Raw genomic sequence first — 19,950 nt, forward strand, 5'->3', positions numbered from 1 at the left:
TCTCACATACATTGTTATCAATTAATTATTCCGTCCGTCAGTCCATTCAATGTTTGACAATACACAAAACAAAGCAACAGTACAATTCTGGATGTTTATTTACAGTTAAAAACAACTTCATAATCGTGATCTGTTGTCAGTACGAAACATTACACAATGAGAGAGGAAAACTGTTAGTGGTTAAGTCTCTGATAGAAAAATATTAATGCCAAAATAACAGACTAGGTGCAGTGTGTTTTATCTGTGCTTCCCTGTACATTGTTTTTAGAACCGCATTTGCCCCTTTTATGACATTATTATTACATCACTAACTGTACATGAACTTCCTATAGAAACTATCATGATCAAAAATACCAGTTACAAAATACTCTTCACTGGGCGTGCGTGTTAGGGACAACAGTATAATAGAATATGAATTTACTTTTATATAAAATTCAAGCATGTTAAAATTAGCGCCTTTGCGAGTATAAAACACAAGCAGTTGCCCAGCAAGCTGGAATTTTTAACTGGTTGACCAGTGATTGGCTCAGGATTATAGCACAGTTAGCTGTTTCAGTTTAAAATTAACATCTTTTCAACCAAGTATTGAGCCTTTATTTTAAACCAGCCGGCTGAGCTCAGTTCTGACTCTTTGACAAGGTTCTTTACTCCGGCAGATATCAGTCGATGATTCACCCATTAAAAAAAAAATACAGATGGCATGAGTGGACAATATCTTTGGTCATATCAATGTTTTACTTCCTACAAGGCACACAATAAAAGATAGCATTCAGAATGCTAAACATAAGTTATCCTTAAAAAAACATTTTGAAATCATTCTTAAAGTTGTTATTTGGTGAAAAATCTTTACGTTCTCATGATGATTTTGAATGAGCTAGACATATTCCATCTGTAAACTGGCTTGGCCAGTCCAGTGCAAAACTTTTCCATTATTTACTGTGCCCACTAGAGACCAACATACAGCAATTTGAACCATGTAATCTTCCCAAACAGATTTAAAGGAGTTGCTAAAGCAAATTTGGACAGATAAACTTTTTAGAATTATTTGCAATCATTAATCTGGCAGCTTTATTGGACTTATTGGACTAGTGATCAAGGCCTAAACGAGGCGCTTATTCCTCAATTGCTTACATTGTAATTAGTTACAAGTGTAAGTCACTTTGGATAAAAGCATCTGCTAAATGCCGTAAATGTAATGGCTGAATGACTCCACTTGCCTATTAGAGCGGTTATACCCATGCTATCATATTTGTGGCGTGAGTGAAGTGGCCGCTTGACTGCCACAGCTTTGCCATATGTGTCAATAACACACACAGCATCTTAGATGTGGAACATCACAACAACAACAACAAACTTAACAAAAGCCGATTCAATCACAAAAGGGCCACGGGCAGTGTAATTTGACAATTGAGCTCATCCAAAATTAGCTTTGCAAATCAGGTTATCACCTTAAAATCAACATTCTTAAATTTTCTAAAGAGGCAGCAACTTTAGCAGTTCTACACCATGTAATGTTGTAATGTAATATTCCCTAAAAGTTTAGTTATTTATATACTTGTATGTGGATATTCTCTAACCTAATACTCAAATGATTTATAAAGCAACCGAGTGTAAACACATTAAAACAGGCACTGTCCCAAATTGTAAAAAGTGTAAACGTAAGTACTGGGACACTGCATAAAACACAAAAGCAGAATTTCCAATATGTGTGCATGTTCAACTTTATATCTGAAGTTTCTTGAATTTGTGATGCATCAGAGTTCTTGGGATACCACAGACTGTATTCAGTTTATAACATGTATTGCATTGTATTGGAATACCTGTATCAATAACAGAACATTAATGCGTGTTCATTTTTACACATCTAATGAAAACAATGCAGTTAAAATAAATGGTTTTCATTTATTTTCATCAAATGCTTTTTCCTGGTCAGGGTCTCGGCACACACAAACACTGGGCGCAAGCAGGAACACCGTGGAGAGGGTGCCAGTACAACGCAGGGCTTAAGTCACTACCTCAGACATAACCAATCATCTTAGTGTAAAGCCAGATCTCAGCGGTGCTGGACTGCCATAAAAGACCTCTATGCCACCCAGACACGTTAGATGTAAATATATGCACCACATTTATGATATTATGCCAAACATCTACATTTGCTCTAAAATAAAGTAAAACTAATCATTATTGTTTGTTGGGTATGTATGTGCTGTTAGAGTTCCTCATCTAAAACGCCTTACGACTTAAATACATTTGAATAATTATCATAAACACTTTCTCCTCCTTTCAGTTTTTGCTACCTAACCAGTGCATCGTCATTGTGTCAGTTTTGCAGACCAACTTAATCAGGAAGAATAGGCAGTCAAAGGGAGCCGAATTGGAAGGACTAGGAGCTGAAAACATTTAGCCTTGGGCCTAGGCTAATTCCCTGCCCTGTAGAATTAATAACATAATTGGCTATTTACAAAAACAGAGGCAAGGTTTTAATCACGCCTACAAGCAGCCATGTTTAAAAAAATAAAAAAATCCTCACACAGTGAGACAGACAGTGAGCAATACAACCGTTTCCCACCTCCCCATTCACCATACTTAACATACGGTGTAGCAAATGTGATCGGGTCATTTCTGCTTCTCTGGGTTACGGCAATGCCAGCATTGCACCCCTCCTGGGCACTCCGAACAATTGCACTTTAAAGTAGAGCTGGTTAATTTGCTCTCACGGCTGGTGACGAGTGTATCAATAGCAGTTCTAAACTCCCATGCGAACACGAGTCAAGCTCCGTTTTTCCTCTTGTCATTGTTAACGAGTTAGAGTTTTAGTTAGGGTCAGGGAGTGGTAGGTTTGTGCAGGATGCCCTGCAGGTCCTCTGGAAGAGATAGAATAATGGACTCGATGTGGGACTGAAGTCTGGTCAGCGTCCCTGGTGTCACCGGCAGGTGCTCCCGCTCGGCTTGGGTCTGGAACAGAGTGAGGAGGAAAAAAAAAAAGAAGTTGAATAAAGCATTATTGAAGAATGAGTGTTTAGGGTTCATAATGGGAAGCTTAAAGAGGAACATATTCAAAGCTTTTTATGTTTCTATTTATTATTATGTATCTATAGGTTTGCATTGTCCAGGTATGTCCACTGTATTTCACTGCAAACAAAAGCAGACGTGCTGTGACCTATATTGTTTATTTATTGTTTTAACGTCATGTAAACGGGCGGCACGGTGGCTAAGTGGGTAGCACTGTCGCCTCACAGCAAGAAGGTCCTGGGTTCGATACCCAGGTGGGGCGGTCCGGATCCTTTCTGTGTGGAGTTTGCATGTTCTCCCCGTGTCCGCGTGGGTTTCCTCCGGGTGCTCCGGTTTCCTCCCACAGTCCAAAGACGTGCAAGTGAGGTGAATTGGAGACACTAAATTGTCCATGACTGTGTTGATATAACCTTGTGAACTGATAAATCTTGTGTAATGAATAACTACCGTTCCTGTCATGAATGTAACCAAAGTGTAAAACATGACGTTAAAATCCTAATAAACAAACAAACGTCATGTAAACACATTTTTTTGTGTTAAACAGTGACTGATCTTAATAATGATTTTAGAGAATAATTGTTATTAACTACTACCTACTTATTTCCGTTCTAATATTTTTATGTGCTGTAAGTTATTTTTATTATTATTATCAGCTGCTAAGGGGCGCTGGGAGTCTCAAGCTGGGAGTCTCATTGGTGCAACTGGCCTAGCCAGGTACTCAACAGACAATTCTGCATACGCTGTGAAGCTCCCTGTAAAAATCTACTGGCTGGTGTAAAGATGCAGACAGCAAGAGTGTCATGCAACAGGTAACAGCTGCCATGGTTAACAGTGTTATTGAAGATGTACAAGGAGGGACAAAACAGGGTATTATAATCATAATCATACAATGAAACTAAATAATAATAAAACAATAAAATGTAAAGAGAGATTAAATACCAACCATTTTATCCTTTAGCTTGAGGACGAGATCGACCACCTCCACTTCTGTGTGTTTTTGAACTCGCAGCTGAAGATCCTGTGTAAAAGCAGAACACAAGCTCATATCACACCACTATTAAATAAGAAACATTTTCTTTTGAGTAAGTCTTGTTTAGTGTCATCACTCATTCTAACCTCATCACAAAGAGATTCAAGATGAAGAGCTTCAAGTTTCTGTGTCATTTCTTTCCTGCGGTTCCTGAACCAGCCATCAAAGTTTGGTGACTTTAGAAATTGCCTGTGAGAGGAACAAACAAAATAAACCTTGAGAACTTCCATCACATTTGTATCACACAGTAGTAGCATAAAAATAACTATTATAAATAAATGGTTGTTATCACTGTATTCTGCCTCATGTATAATTTCCTTTGGATTAAAGCCTAATGTTATGGTACATTATTGTAAAGCTCTGTACCTATAAAGGCCGATCCAGTCTCCTTTGAGGCGGGATGTTAGTTGGGGGCCGGCCTTTTCCAGTCTCTTCATAAATTCCTCCTGTAAAAACGGTTTCAGCTGAGGGGGACTCTGGGTAGAGAGAGAAGAAAGATAATCAGTGAAATATATCAGATTAAGGCAAGAAAAATAAAACATTCATCATTAATTTAACAACATCCATGCATGCAAATGCGTCTATAGTTAAATTTGATCTTACTTTCCATGGGGAGATGCTCTTCTGTAAAGGCATTAAGCTTGCCACATAGCGCTCCTACAAAATTCAGCAAATGTAACCATTTGTAGTTATTTACAATAAAATATACAATACACATTGTTAATATATGAATAAATATGACATAAGTTCGCTGTGCAGTTGCTGTTTCTTACCAAAGGAATGATAAAACTCTGTGTTAATTCCAAGAAGTATCGTCTCAAAATGGCATTCTGGGCCTCCGAGGGACGTTTCTGTTGAACTCCCTGATTGGAATAAAAAAATAAAATAATTGAGCTGAAGGAAAGTATGACATATGTACAAACTTACCATGTACCATGGTACCATCAAATACCATGTTTGTACAGGTCAAAAAGAATGTAAAAATCACATCACTGTTTTTATTAGCATTTCACACAGTCGGAATTAAGGTTTGTTTAATTGTATTAATAGATTCAAACCTTCTGCAGCTGTTTGATGATGTCCTCATCTTTGTTCAGGAATGGCTTATATGCAGTATAAACACCTATGATGAGGAAAAATGAGACTGGTGTAAGATAATTAGCAGCGCTTTGTGCACGTAATCTTTATCTGTGCAAATTTGGCTAAATCTTACCTGTTTTGGAATCCAATGTCTTTAAATTCTTTAATTTCTTCACCTTCATCTGTTTAGCCAGCTCTCCTTAAACACATTTAAAACATAAAGAAATACAATTAAAGGTAACTGTTAAAGTTGCCATCAATTAATCAAAACATCTGTTCAATGTCTCAGTGGGTCCCTGGTCTGGTTTTCTCTGGAATGACTGGGCGCATTGCAGTAACACACCTCGGACAGGATGGCAACCCCGGACAGGATGCCTCAGACACAGACAATCATGTCTGTATGTAGACGCCTAACCGACTGATAGAACCTCTAGGGATTGTGGTAGTGGGCCAGCTACTTTACCGCTGTGCCACCCGGGCGTTTGTTTGTTTGTTTTTGTTTATTGCCATTCCAGCTCAATTTGGCTATGTACATGGCATTATATGTGGGTTCAAAAACCAAGTTTAAGTTAAATCAAAATTGATGTACTATATTTGTTTTTTTATTTTTAGATAATTCAAGAAATTAAGTATTTTTTGTGGATTATTGTGTTGGAAGAGATCTTTCATATTAGTGTCTTTGTAATATATTTTTCTGCTATTGTCGATGGCTTGGCATTCTGTCAGGATATGTTTTTATTCCCCCAAGAGAAGGTGTCCACCCGGGCGCCGCAACCAACATGATTGCTAAACTAGCTTTTCATGTGATGAAACAGTGATGTGTTCCATATTTTAATACAATGAACAATAACAGCTGGTTAACATTTCAGCATCACGATTGTCCCCAGTTAACAAGATTTATTTTCTCTTTATTTGCATTCCTACATAAAGCTTAAATAATGTTACCTGTTTGCTTCATATCCCCGATGCGGATGATGTGGGGCCAGTGCTGAAGAGTTTTAGCGAAGAAAGGATTTGTTACACCCAGAATCACAGATGGCCTGAAGAAAATACAAGAACAACTGATTTTGTTAAGTAAGGGTGTAATATAAATATACTGCCACTGATTAATGATGCAGTCATGTGACATATACTGTGGTGCCAGTTTACAAGCTATCCTCCACATTTAACCCACATTACCAAAATGTAAGATGTAATCTGTACTAGAAAACTGTATCTTCAATACAATGAAACCACAACTAATTGTAATCAACAAGGAGACAATAAACAAAAAAGCACAAGTCATAGCAGATCAGTGGTAGATTGGTTTTGGCAATGCATTAGTATAAAACCATTGTTATGAAAGACAATGTGGACTTACGGAGCTTGGGTTCGGGTTGTGTACTCCTTGAACTCGCTGTCATGGATGGTGAAGTAGGGCCGGAAGTCACTGCAGTAACGCAGTGGGGCGATACAACTAATAACAACAATAGAACAGAAAGAACTAAGTGACATGATTGATGGTGCATTAATGATACACACTATTTTTTATGGCAGTATGAGTTTGAGATGCAGCAGGGTGATTTAAGTTAACTAGTCCCAAGTTCAAAGATATTGAAAGAAGCAAATTAAAAAACAAATGAGAATTGTGTATCACAGTGAGAGAAATAAGGTGTTTATGCACGATAAACTCTTATTAGTTATTGCTGTGTCACTTTGCTTATTATTTGCATGAAGCTGACTCTGCCTTCTTTGCTCTGCTGTAATTCTGGATGCTGTGCTACATCAGGCTGCTGCTAGTGTGAGCGTAGGGTAACAAACGCAGAATGCACAGAGTGCATAACAAATCTCAACCAGTCCTCATAATTCAATTTAATTTTTTATTTCCTGTTTTTATTTCCATCAGCTGCTTTATACTGGTGAGGGTCGAGGTCTGGTTTTACTGGGAAACACTGGGCACAAAGCAGGATTACCCTGAACATGGTGCTAATCCACTGAGTATAAATGAACCTATTGTTCACTTAAATGTATTAATCAGGGTAGCTCATCCAACGCAGGCTAAACTCACCTGACTAATGCCAGCACGGTCTCAGAAGACTCTGCTGGTGATGGTGCCATTACAACCAGTGCTTCGCCCAAGAGTACCAGCTCCCATAACATCTGGATGTGAAAGAAGACAGGGTAGAAACACCTACGACACAGAAGAAAGAAAATCTGTTTTTACCTTATTCCACGCAATCCAACCACAAACGGGTAAACACTAAATACGCCAGTGATATGTAAAGGACTACCGATAGAAGATCACTGGTTCAAACCCCACCACCAAGTCACCATTGTTGAGACCTTAAGCAAGGCCCTTAATCCCCAATTGGTTTTGAATGAATGCCCCAAAGTTTAAATAAATAATAGCTTTTTTACACCAGCAAATTAATACTCCAAGTTGCTGTATATTACATAACAACAGCAGCAAAGTAACAATGGAACTTACAATTCTTAATCTTTGAAAACAAAAGCATGAATTAGTCAAAAAAGAGATCATGGCGTCATCGTATACAGGTCTCATACAATTGTACGTAAAGTCTAAAGCATTTATTTGGACAGTGACCATGATCCTGTAATACTACGTGCACACTTTAAAAGGTCATTTCTCACTCAGGAACCAAAAAGGTCACAGCAACAAGCAATGTGTAAACACTGCAACCATGGAAAGAGTAACATGGCAGCCTTCCAGAACAGGAAATCAGTATTTTTAACTAGCACCAGAGGGCAGCACTTGCTTTTCTTCAGTATGCAAGCATTTAAGACCACATTAAGGTGTACTGCAGGATTTTGTAGTTCTCTGGGCCTATTATTACTAGAGATGGGACGATCGGGGTTTTTGGCACCGATTGCGATCTCCGATCTCCTTTCAGGGCAATCGGACGATAGTCGATTTCGATCGCGGCGGTCGAAAATTTTTAGCGCAAAATCAGCAGTAAATAATAAAGTAACCAAACAATTATTTTTTTCACCCACAGGAGACATATCTTATTAGTCTAACTGACCACACACACACACACAGGTTTAATGTTATCCAGTTTAGTCTGAAAAAAACTTAAAAAGAGCCTCACAGTGAAAATAAACCGAAAGCAACAGCGTGTGTGTGTTTCTTTAAAAAAAACGCTTTGTTCACAGTGTCGCTTTAAATGATTCTGATTCAGGAGTCGAATGTGACGCGTAAGTTTCTCTCTCCGTTTTTACTGTTATTAATAAATGCTGTGGTTTTAAATAAACACCAGCTACTACAGAACATTTTGTGTGACTTTCTTACATTAAAAAGCTTAATTAAAAAGCTTAATTAAACCGCTATTACCACAGAGCGGTCACCGAGTCAGACTCGTTCCGTCTGTGGAGCTAAAAGTTCTGATTACCCTAAAAGTTTAGCAGATGATCCTGAACTAACGAATTTGGTAATGAATAAACTTTTGCCTCTGATTGGCTCTGTAACGTTTTCTGTTCTCATCTACATCACAAGTAAGAACCGCTCACGATTTACCAAAGTGAACCAGGAGTTTATATAACGTGCTGATAGAATCGACTCAGATGTGACCGGGTTGAATTATCTTTTTAAAGTAAATATTACAATCAGCAAAATTACATCGTATGTATGATGCACAACGTTAATGATGTTATTTTAGGTCGTGAAGAGCTTTCACGATGGTTTCTGTACGATGGTTGATGAATGGTGATGTGATGGTTGGTGCTTCGTAGCTCAAAGTCTGGATCGATCCACTGAGCTGTTAACTTAACGTGATCTTTATATATCACACGATCGAATCGGCTACTTTTAGGAAATATCGCCGATCGCCGATAGCATATTTTGATTAAAAATCGGCCGATACCGATTCATAGCCGATCGATCGTCCCATCTCTAATTATTACTGTACATTAATGCGGTCAGTGAGATCAGACTGTGTCCACTGTGGTTGAGAACTACACAAAGGTTGATTAACCTTAGAACCTTGATTGGCAGGTGTGTGTGTTCTCAGTATGTGCTGAGGTAAAGTCAACACAACGTGAAGAAATATGGAAAAAGTGTTGGTCACACATTAATAGAAAATGATGGCAGATACGACACATGAAACAGAGCTGCGAGAAAATTACAACCGAAGTTAATCAAAAAGTCAATGGAGTTCGATTTGAAAATATCAGTTTGGACTGAGCTTAACAGATTTACATTCATCATAGTTGTAAACGTGTATCAGGACAAAGGTTAGTGGACATCTAATCAATAGCTGATAATCTTTTGTATACTCCCAGCACATGCACACACTTCATGCAATGCCCTCTGTCATATACATATAAGCAAGAAAGTACTTGGGAAATTCATTTGTGTCTGAATTACTGTGTGTACATTCATGCATGTAAATTTAAAAGAAATAAAGAAATAAAAAAAACAAAGTTAAGAATTTTATATTTACCTGAACAGATCCACTTCATGGATTGTAGGAAGGACGACAGATACTAGACTGTCACTCTGCAACAGGAAACAGTGGTTAATCACACAAAGAATTCAGACACAGTTGTATATAAATAGCCTACAGCTCTCATCAACATTCTTCTTACCGATGTGGACTGCACGAGCTGTGAGGTGCCCGGCTTGTCGTAGCACGTCGGTATACGCAGCTAGAGAAGACACATGTTTAATGATATGATGCTCAACGGTAAGTTTTAGAAACACAAACAGAAATGAGTGAAGCAGTTACCGTCATGACCACTCCCATTATTGGAAGAAATAAGGTCTTCCCTGGACATGGTGTTGGCCATCGATCAATATCGTTGCAAGCTGTTATTTTTAAAACATAAACATCAGTGATATTACAATAATAACATGATTATTGACATGTAATTATTAGTTAAGGTACTGAAAGTCATGAACACTGTTTTTTAGGCAGTAATATTCCAAGCTACACCATCTGACAATGTGCGTAGACGCTTCCACCAACTAATGGATTCGGACAACACTGGCACAAGATCAGAACGTACATCGGAAGATTAAAATTATGGGTCAGCTAGAAAAGCTGGAGCTACTAACCCTCACCATCTGTACTTTACTCACCAGCTTCTAAACAGGGCTCCTGTTTCTCAAAATATTCAGGGGCAATGAGCTTCAGGAGTGAGTGAAAGAATGTGACATATGGTAGTTTGCTGATGAGAACCAGAGACTGAGAGACACAAAAGAAAGAAAGAAAATAATCACAAACATGCACGGATTTCGATACTTGGCACTGCTACAAACATTACAATAAATATTAAGAAACGTTTCAATTTCACCTTATAGTTATAGTTTTGGAGTTCAAGTAAGGAGGTCAACATCTGAAATACATTAATGGTGCATGGATGGCACTGGGGAAAAATACACTAGCCCACTACCACTGAGATCTGAGGTTAGGATCATAGCAATGCTATCGACCGGTCAGGCGTCTACATAGGCTATTGGGAAATGCACTTGTCAGTGCGCTTTCAGAACCAGATTAAAGCCCAAATAATATTAAGGTGGTTGCATCAGGAAGGGCATCCAGCATAAAAGCTGTGCCAAATCAGGTATGCTACTATAGCTAGTCAAGTTACACTTTATGTCAACATTATTTGAGGTTTACAATGAGCCTCCAATTCACTTAAAAAAAAAAAAGCTAATCCATCATGTAAAAGTGCCATTCAGACAATTATCTATATTTATTAAGACGTAATTCCGATCAGGATCATGACTGTTTTTGTACTAAAACCTTTTAGTCAGCATGTAGCAGTTCAGATGTGGCTCTAGTCAGGTAGGGCTAGGTCCTTGGGCTACATAAATTTGATCGATATTCATATATATAGATTGATGAATATATGGTTAGCCCTATAGCGATAAGATTTGTTTAGCTCACCTTCTGGAAGTAGCCCCTCTTTAGCGTTTTATCTCGAACTTGTCTGAAGTAGACATAACCATAGAAATGGCCCTGGTCTTTCTAGAAGTCAAGAAAAAAAAACCCAAAACATTTGAGTCAATCAGCACAAAAAACAACCACTATTTCTTGTATGTGTTTACTAAACAAATCTTCAGTTCTCAGTTTGTTTTGATGCATGGATATTTCATTAGATTTTTTTTATCTCTTCAAGCTTTAACCTTGAGGCAAACTGGTGCATCTCTGTCAACGTGGTCGAGAAAACATCCGAGCGACGACTTCCTGCCCGAGGCCTGCCGAAAACGGAAGCAGAATTGCGTGTCCCCTAGGCAGCCTGGGATTGGAAAAAGGAAACAGGAAACACATGGAATCATCTCTGAAATTCAACACGCATAGCTGAAGAGTTTTCCTTTTACACACCCAGATGTGCTACACCTTACTGGTGAAGGATCAGGTCCATATTTCCTGCATGACTCACGAGGTCCGAAAGATAAATAATATAAGACCAACATAATCTGTATATTAACCACTAATGCTAGCCCACCAGTGAACCTGAGTACCTACTGTGTCTCTGTTTTTTTATTAGCAGGTGCATGGGTGGTGCAGAGGTCTATCAGGCCGAGTATGTACAAATACAGCCTGGTTTTGCTATAGACAGCCTAAATTTTTTAATCCACAAGCTCTTCAGGAATAATCAGATCAGGTTTAAAGTTGTGCCAGAAAGCAGCGTGGATCAAAGGAGTTTTAACACCACCCAACCTCTCCTACATTCCAGCATCAGATATCATGATGCATCTCAGAGCAGGAATGCTCATCTGGGATCTGTTTTAGCAACCAGGAACCCAAACAATACAAGAACCTACGTCAGCACTCAGTACTCTCAGAGCTGCTTTTATTTATTCATTCATCCATTCTTTGTTTTACACCCACTTTATCCTGATCAGGGTTGCAGTGACTAAGATTAATTGGGCAAAAGGCAGCAAACACCTTGAACAGGTCACTAGTCCATCACGGCAGATACTCATTCACACGCACATACACATGCACACATTTGGAGCAATTTTCAGTAGCTCCAATCAGCTTGACTGCATGTATCTGAACTTGTGGAAGGACACCAGAGCACAAGGAGGAAACCCACATGGACACAAAGAGAACATGCAAACTCCACACAGAAGAGACACTGGCCAACCCTGGCACTGATATAAGAAAAGGCCTGGCTGGCAATCAGCATGTTAATTTCAAGGGTGTTTAATATGGTGGAAGAAGTCTGGTGCAGGTCATCAATGTTGTTTATGGACCTCACTACGCACACATGGGCATGATGTAAGCAATGGGTGTGGCTCAAAAACCTGAACTCAACAATTAGAAAGGATGTCCATATGATAGTACGTTGTGTTAAACAAAACCACAATGACGTGTAAGCAAACACTGGGCCGCAGGGTTGCTGTGTTTAAGAGGAGGGATTACTGGGACATTATAAAGGTCATGATGGATGGATTAGCACATCTTTCTATTTAACTCCTTACTTAATTCCTAAGTGAGGTCTATAAAAAGCACATTTACACACTGCTTGCAATATAATCCCATTTAATGATGATAAGAGATGGTCCAAAAACCCTCCAGTCTCGATCTCTCTCTGTCTCTCTCACACTCATACAAATTCTGCTCTGCTATTCTGTCTGTAATAAATGTTTTAAATTTATGGACGCTGTAACTGAATTGTAAGTGCTCCTGTAGGTTGCACTGAACGAAACTCACCACCTAAACGCAAAGCATCATTTACACACTCTGCTATCTAATCCTGTCTACAAAATCCTACAGGTCCTCCAGGAACACAAAGAAGCAGTTCCTGAACAATCGCCCAGCCTGGCAATTGCAAAGCCTGTTCTAAGCAAAGCTAACAGAGCCTTGTTCTGAGCATGCCGTTTACACAGCACATTTACTCAGAATAAATAGTTACACCACTTATTATTATTCAGAAACTGAATGCAATCTTTTAAGCAATACAGTTGAAGGCAAATGTTTACATACACTTGTAAAAGACATGTATGTCGTAAAAGTCTTGAGATTTGTCTCCGTGATTAAATAATTGGAACATAAACCTAACAAACGTTTTTGTCTATTTTTTGGTCCAAAGTTTAATGAAAATTTGACTAAATCTGCTGGGTCAAAAAATACAAACAATTAATTTAATTATAACAACAGCTAGGTTGTTTGAACGCTGTTTTTTTTCTTTGACATTAAAAGCTGAACAGGATGGAACACTGGTTCAGACAGAGTAAGAGGCAGAATCCGAGAAACTGTGCATCGTCAATGAATAGCTAAACATATACAGATTGCCTAAATATTGTATGTTTGGATACTGTGTGTTAGGATAGTTTAACTCTACATATTCAAGTGTGTTTTACAAAAGTCCAAAAAGTTTTAAAACAAAGAAGCTTGTTCCCATCACTCACAGAAAATACAGTTGCAGAAGTCATAAAAATTATAAAATAATGGGTGTTCAAACTTGTTGATACAAGACAAATATACAAACTGTGGCATCCTTCTAAAGTGTACAACCACACACCCCATCTAAAGCATTTAAGAGAAATTCCACTGTCCTCCAAACATTCACTTAAATGTTTACAAAACACACATTGACATCATCTTTATGCAGAAACATTCTGCTTACCAGAGTTGGAATCCGGGAACGACAAGTAGCAGATGCTGGTTTTCTGAAATGAAATTGTAAAGAACACTAGTTAATAGTACTGGATGAGCTACTAACAATCGATAACAAGTGTAAAGAAACCATTCCTACCTCCTTCTCGGTAAGTTTTGAATGATGAGGATATATAACCTGCACAAGAATAATTAAGGAATTATTAGAAATTGTCAACGTTTTTACAAGAAGCCTGCATGTAGACAGACAATACTTAATTAATATTACTGTAATAAAACAAACACACTGAAAATGTTACAATCAAATACTAAATATTAATATCACCTCCTAACCAATATCCTCTAAACCACCCGATCAGTATCCAGTGACATTTTGATTACTGTGAACGTGTGTGAAGTTGACTGGATGTGAATGTACCGAAATCTACAACCAGTTTACAGAGATCAGTGTGGTGAGGGACATGCTGACATTAAGTTCTCAACTGCTTTTACACCTAAGGTGATGTTATCTATTTCAAACTGGGATTTCATAATTGCTTCAAGCGATTACATTGGAGTTTTTAAGTTTGGCTTATTCAAAATATACTTGAAACAACACAGACTTGACAGTAAAATGAGCTGTCAGTAAATGGCAGTAAAATGATGTGTGTTAGGAGCAAGCTGTTTCCATCAGACAGGCTTATAGACAACAGGACCTATTTTAAATGCTGAGGAAAACTAGAAGTGACCAGCTAATTTTAATAACAGAGTATACACAAAATACACAAACGCATTTACATATATTCATATTGTTGCTATAATACATAATAATACAACAATATACTGACATTATGATACGTTCCTGAGAGTTATGATTATTGATTTTGGAGAAGTAATCTAACATTGTTTTGTTTAATTCGACACTTTAGGTGTATAACGAACTAATAATAACAAATAAAGCTTAAATTAATTAGATTAAGAATGTAATAATTAATTAGACGATGTTACCTAGCGTATGTGATGAACAGATTTTCTTACTCTTGGCAAAAGTCAATTAGCTAGATAGCTAAGATAAGCTAAGCTAAGCTAAGCTAAGCTAAGCTAACAACAACCACTACGTCTAGTACCGAGTACAGTTAGCCACTTAGCTATAAAGGCAAATACAATTTGCTGTATAAAAAATTGGCGCATAATTATTCAAATATCATAATATAAAGCACCTCGACAGCCTGACCAAGCTCCAGGTCAAAGCCGACCACACAGATACAGTGGAGCCAGGCGGAGAAGCGATCCCAGGGTAACAACAGCTGCTCCGGCTCCTCGTCTCCAGGCCCGTCAGCCGGCATTTCCTCCGCCGGAGAGATCCTCAAATCCTCCTCATCCTGCAGCTGTTCGGCTTCTTCAGTCTTATCCTCAATTCCCTCCGAGCCTGAAGAAGCCATAGCGGAAAACTGAAAGAGATTCTCCCCTCAGCTCCTTCAACTTCTGGAGAGAACTAATTTACGCTACAATCACAAAGATGCATTCCGGATACAGGATACGCTTTTTACGTAGCACTGAGCGGCTGCGGTACACGACAGAGACGTAGAGTGCGTAGATTAAAAAATCCAATCTACAAATCATAAACTTATCGAATACGTATTTGTAATGATATAAAGATCATGTGTTTTGCGCTTCGCCTATACGTAATCAGATCAACTGTAATCTCCAAAAATTCCAAATGTATTTATCTATTTGTTACTTTCTGTATATTTATCTTATTTTCTGACTTCACCTTCTTTCTTCTGAAATTAGACTTCTTTGGTTAAGTACATATTACGCCCAAAATTATGTGAACACTTGACCGTAAGCTTATGTGACAAAAAAACTAAGTACATGTAATTGGAAAGCAAAGTTGGAAGCCTATATTTTTTATGTAACTGATTTTTATACTTGTTAGCAATAGTCGAATCAACTCAGTAATTAGTAAAGATGTCCACATACAGTACTTTAGGACATACCATACACTGTACTGTAGATCCATACCATCCATTTTAGACCACTACATACTCCCTCATTTCAAGTCAATTAAAAGAACCCTGTAACTTAGGGCAATTAGAAAATCGAATCTGCTGACAGCAAGAACTATTATTGAAGATTTGTGGTGTTCTAATACTTTATAAGAAAAATCTAATACAATTTTTCATAAATAATGACATTTAAATGTTCTTATTTATAGTTTATTGTTTTCCCTCACACCGTATACTGCACCATAGTAAAAGTCATCAAGCTCTTTAATACAAACTAACAAAATTGAACTAATTAAAAACATATTTTACTATGTTTCTGAGATTTACTATATGTATTATTTTGTTTATTTATTTATTTCGGTTGAAAGGTACTCATTGTACTTTAATGCCATTGGTGCACCAAAACTCAAATCAATCGATAATTGGCTGTAATTTGGTGCGTCAGCCTGAAGTCCCGCCCCCTTGTTACCCTCAGTGATATGTATTACAGATAGGCATTCCGGCTCTTTTAGTGAGTCATACCAATTGGCTCAGCTCAACAGTATGAGTCGAGTCTTTTGATTCTTTTCAGTTCTTGGCATAATTACATACATACGGGTACATAAATAAATAAATAAACAAATAAATAAATGAATAAATAATATATATATATATTTTATAAAAGCATGTATTGGTTTTTTTTTCACTTATCCTTAGTCATATTTAGTCACAAGTTTTAGGCAAACCATAGACGAAATCAACACCGACACGGAGGATTATGTCAAACCCTTTGAGACAGACAGCAGCCTGAGGCATAAATCAAACCTATTTCATCAGGACTCAAACCAAGGCTGGAACCCAGGTCCCACAGTGCTGTGCGCCTCTAGTGGTTAAAAGTTAAACTATAATATCAGATTGTGTTCATTCCCTGCAACCTGTTTCATAAGATGTAAGCCTGGCAAGGGAGTCTGACATGTTTTCGTTTGTGAGCAATAACAATTATGGTAGAGTAAAATGCTTTTTAGGAAATGTTCATAACATAGCAGTAGAAATGTAAACAAGCCATTCTGGCTTAGTGTTTTTGTTGTTCTTTTCTCAGTCATATGAAACTCCTGCTTGTTTGAACAATTCTGTTCCATCATCTTTTTTGTTTGCAATGGTAATCAATTACATATTCACAGTAAGCCTGCCTTTATATAAGCTAAAGCTCCAAGTTTTAATCTAAACAAAGCTTTATCATTCTTCTATATCTATTTCCCACAAATTGATGTTATGGCTATGCGATAGGAACTTGTTCCCACGCGTTAATATGCCATGGCACAAAGAACACAAAGTCAATTATTTTCTTAATTAACTGTCTAAAAGGTTCACTTGTCTGACCATGTCTCCACTGTGCAGTACATTTCTAAATGTTTATTGACAACAGTTTGAAAAAGTTCTATTGAGCCCATGTGTTGATATCCACCTGTACTGTCTCATTGATTTAAGGTCAAAGTCATACAATAGGGGTTGTCAGCCTTCCCCTGCATAAACAGATTTCCTGGGATTTTTCTCCCATTTGTATGCATTGTTATATTTACAGAACTGTGCCTTAGTTGAATGCTTATTTTATTCCCAAGAATGATTGCATAACCAATTTAACATGTTTTTTTCCCTTTACAACTACGGGCTTTATCACAGACTGGACTGAATAATGAAGAACTCCAATTATTATTACTATTTTTCATTTCATTTTTTTACATTTTTTGCTAGTTTAATTAAGTTCAATTACATTTTGTGTGTGTGTGATTTGTGTAAATCCTATTTATTTAAATTATTCTCCAGGCCACCCGAGGAGGATGGAGGTCCCTGCTGAGTCTGGTTCCTCTCAAGGATATTTCCTGTATTTTTAAAGAATAGAATAGAATATCTTTATTGTCATTGCACAGTGCACAACGAAATTTTGGAGCATCTCCTTGACTGTACATGTATGTACACACAGACATATATATATATACATGTATTTACAAATAAACATATACACATCTAGATACAAAAAATACATGTGTGGTTTTAAGAACTTTACAGAAAAAAGGAGTTTTTCATTATGACTGTCGCCCTCGGCTTGCTTAACAGGGTATTCTGGTCTGTTGGTCCTGAATGCTGTAAAGTTGCTTTGAGACAATGTCTACTATAAAGAGCGCTATATAAATACATTTGACTTGACAACTTGTCCTAAATTTGACATGCTCCAACTTTTGGAAACAAGTTGCAACAATTTTAATAATAAATTCGATGACGTGAAGACAATAAATCCTAATTTCCTACCTTCGTGTTTTAACTGTTCTGTTATTGGGATTTCTGCTCTTCACAGCGAGGAAACAGTCGGTTCCTAATGTCGATCTAAATGAACCGATTAAAAGAGTCGACTCCTTCGTGAACGACACATCACTACTGGTGGCCGGTGTGTGTATTTTCATTCCAGTATGGCGGCTGGTTAGTGGCGGAGCAGCACAAGTTTATGTAAATTATCCGCGTTTGGACTCGGACGCGCTGGAGCACTTTATTTGCTTTGTAGAAACCGTGGTGGAAGTTTGTGACTCGGTGGAATTCGCGGTCGAATCCGAATTTTGCTGGTGTTGTTGCCGTTGCGACGACTCGGCGTTCCGCGTCTCTTAGCACAGGTAGCTAGGCTAGCTCGTCATTAGCGCGGCTAGGCTAAAGGCTTCAGCTGTGTGAGTGTCGGGAGGAGAAAGTTCGATACTTGGATAAATATTGTAAATAACTGGTGTGTGTGCTGCGGCTGGGATAACACGCTGTTCTGCATATCAAATATTGTTTATAGTCGTGAATGACGTACTACCTCACAGGCTAACTGGCTTAGCTCTCGATATTTATCATTAAATCCAAGTTAGTGCTAGCTAGCTACTTTCAGGCGTTTAAGAGTTTGTCTAGTAGGTAACATGTCTGTCAGATTCCCTGCTCGCTATATCCGACCTGGCTGATCAGTTCTATTCATCTAAGTAGGAATAATTTAGCGTTATAGTTGTACTTTAGGGTCTGCTTGGTGATTAATTTCAAATATCCGTGTTGTGTGGGATGTGGGTGTGTTGCGACTAGATTTGCAGCAGATTCTAGTAGGTCAGGTTAGTTCAATTGGTGTAACTTTAAACCAGAATCATTCAGTTGGTTTCTGAGCTTGATTTGTCATTTAAAGCAATCAGTTGATGCAAATCGATTCATTCTGAGCCAACAGGTTTCCAACGCGAGTCTGAATCTGAATTCATAGCTTGTTAATAATAATAATAATAGGCTCTTATTTATAGTAGCATAAATCTATTTTTAAAATTCTTATTATGTGGAATGTGGGTGTGTTGCAACTGTGGATTTGGTTAGTTTTATAATTTCAGGCTACCTATAGACATTCAGTTGATTTCTGAAATTGTACAGCACCACTTTGTGAGAGTCTAATCGATAACCAACTTGAGACAGGTTCAGTTTTGTGATTGGGCTCATATTTCTGGGGGTTATGATGTTTAAGGCTCTATATTCATATTGTGTGGATGTGTTATGTATATGAATTCAAAAAGTCATTCAAGACAGTCAGTTTATACTGATTTCCTCTGACGCACCAGGTTATCCAGCCAGCTAGTCTGTATATGTTTATTTAGGATTCATATTTTGAAATGAAATGAAATGTAAAAAAGGGTCCTGATTTCTGGGGGAATTATTATAAAGGCGATGCTTTGTCCTACAACTGTGGATCTGCAGCCCTACACCGCTTTGGATTTCATCTGACAGCATGCTGGTGGATCTGCAGGAAGGATTGTAGTTAAGCCATTATGTAGTCCGCGCATTCACGTTTCTGACCATGTGCGTTTCTGTTTCCACGTGTTTTACGATCAAAACGCGTCCTCAGCTTTTTTATTAATAAGGAATAAAATTGGAAGGTGTGCCGCTCTGGATCACGAAAACCTGCCTTTCTCCTCTAATTGGAGTAACACCCTGAAGCCGTCCTCAATGCCTTCGGCGCTGGCCGTGTTTACCTGCCGCCCGAACTCGCACCCGTTTCAGGAGCGCCACGTCTACCTGGATGAACCGGTCAAGATCGGGCGTTCCGTGGCTCGCTGCCGGCCGGCCCAGAATAACGCGACCTTCGACTGCAAGGTGCTCTCCAGGAACCATGCGCTCGTCTGGTTTGACCACAAGTCGGGCAAGGTGAGTTATGACAGGCCATTGTAATATAAATGCCCAGACTCGCCTGACAAGTTCTATACGTCTCATATACACAGACTTATTATTTAGAACAGGT

General features: G+C 38.2%; 2 protein-coding genes across 4 annotated transcripts in view; one reads left to right on the forward strand and one right to left on the reverse strand.

Moving 5' to 3' along the window:
* Window positions 1–80: 80 nt before the first annotated feature.
* On the reverse strand, window positions 81–15,148 carry dennd6aa (DENN/MADD domain containing 6Aa). Its single transcript, XM_062986546.1, has 20 exons — window positions 14,892–15,148; window positions 13,832–13,870; window positions 13,703–13,745; window positions 11,250–11,362; window positions 11,011–11,091; window positions 10,200–10,305; window positions 9,847–9,926; window positions 9,707–9,766; window positions 9,562–9,617; window positions 7,170–7,292; window positions 6,483–6,578; window positions 6,068–6,162; window positions 5,256–5,321; window positions 5,101–5,165; window positions 4,816–4,905; window positions 4,646–4,699; window positions 4,409–4,518; window positions 4,129–4,231; window positions 3,956–4,030; window positions 81–2,955 (listed from the first exon to the last, which is right to left on the reverse strand). Exons 1-20 carry the CDS (start codon window positions 15,111–15,113, stop codon window positions 2,824–2,826), a joined length of 1,809 nt encoding a protein of 602 aa, XP_062842616.1. The 5' UTR covers window positions 15,114–15,148; the 3' UTR covers window positions 81–2,823.
* Window positions 15,149–18,112: 2,964 nt separating this feature from the next.
* Window positions 18,113–19,950, forward strand: part of slmapa (sarcolemma associated protein a) — a 46,722-nt gene continuing 44,884 nt past the window's right edge. For all 3 annotated transcript variants that reach the window (XM_062987116.1, XM_062987118.1, XM_062987117.1), the window contains exon 1: window positions 18,113–19,856. In XM_062987116.1, the coding sequence (XP_062843186.1) occupies window positions 19,659–19,856 (198 nt within the window). In that variant the 5' untranslated portion in view covers window positions 18,113–19,658. The remainder of the gene's footprint in view (window positions 19,857–19,950) is intronic.

Source organism: Trichomycterus rosablanca, chromosome 24 (genome assembly GCF_030014385.1).
Source record: "Trichomycterus rosablanca isolate fTriRos1 chromosome 24, fTriRos1.hap1, whole genome shotgun sequence".
Taxonomy (NCBI): Eukaryota; Metazoa; Chordata; class Actinopteri; order Siluriformes; family Trichomycteridae; genus Trichomycterus; species Trichomycterus rosablanca.

Excerpts from the sequence above, each read along its gene's own strand:
- dennd6aa (XM_062986546.1), bottom strand. The coding sequence starts at position 15,113 with ATGGCTTCTTCAGGCTCGGAGGGAATTGAGGATAAGACTGAAGAAGCC. Across the intron at positions 6,579-7,169 it reads ACCGTGCTGGCATTAGTCAG|TTGTATCGCCCCACTGCGTT; the intron begins GTGAGTTTAGCC and ends TGTTGTTATTAG. Across the intron at positions 4,232-4,408 it reads GACTGGATCGGCCTTTATAG|GCAATTTCTAAAGTCACCAA; the intron begins GTACAGAGCTTT and ends TTCCTCTCACAG.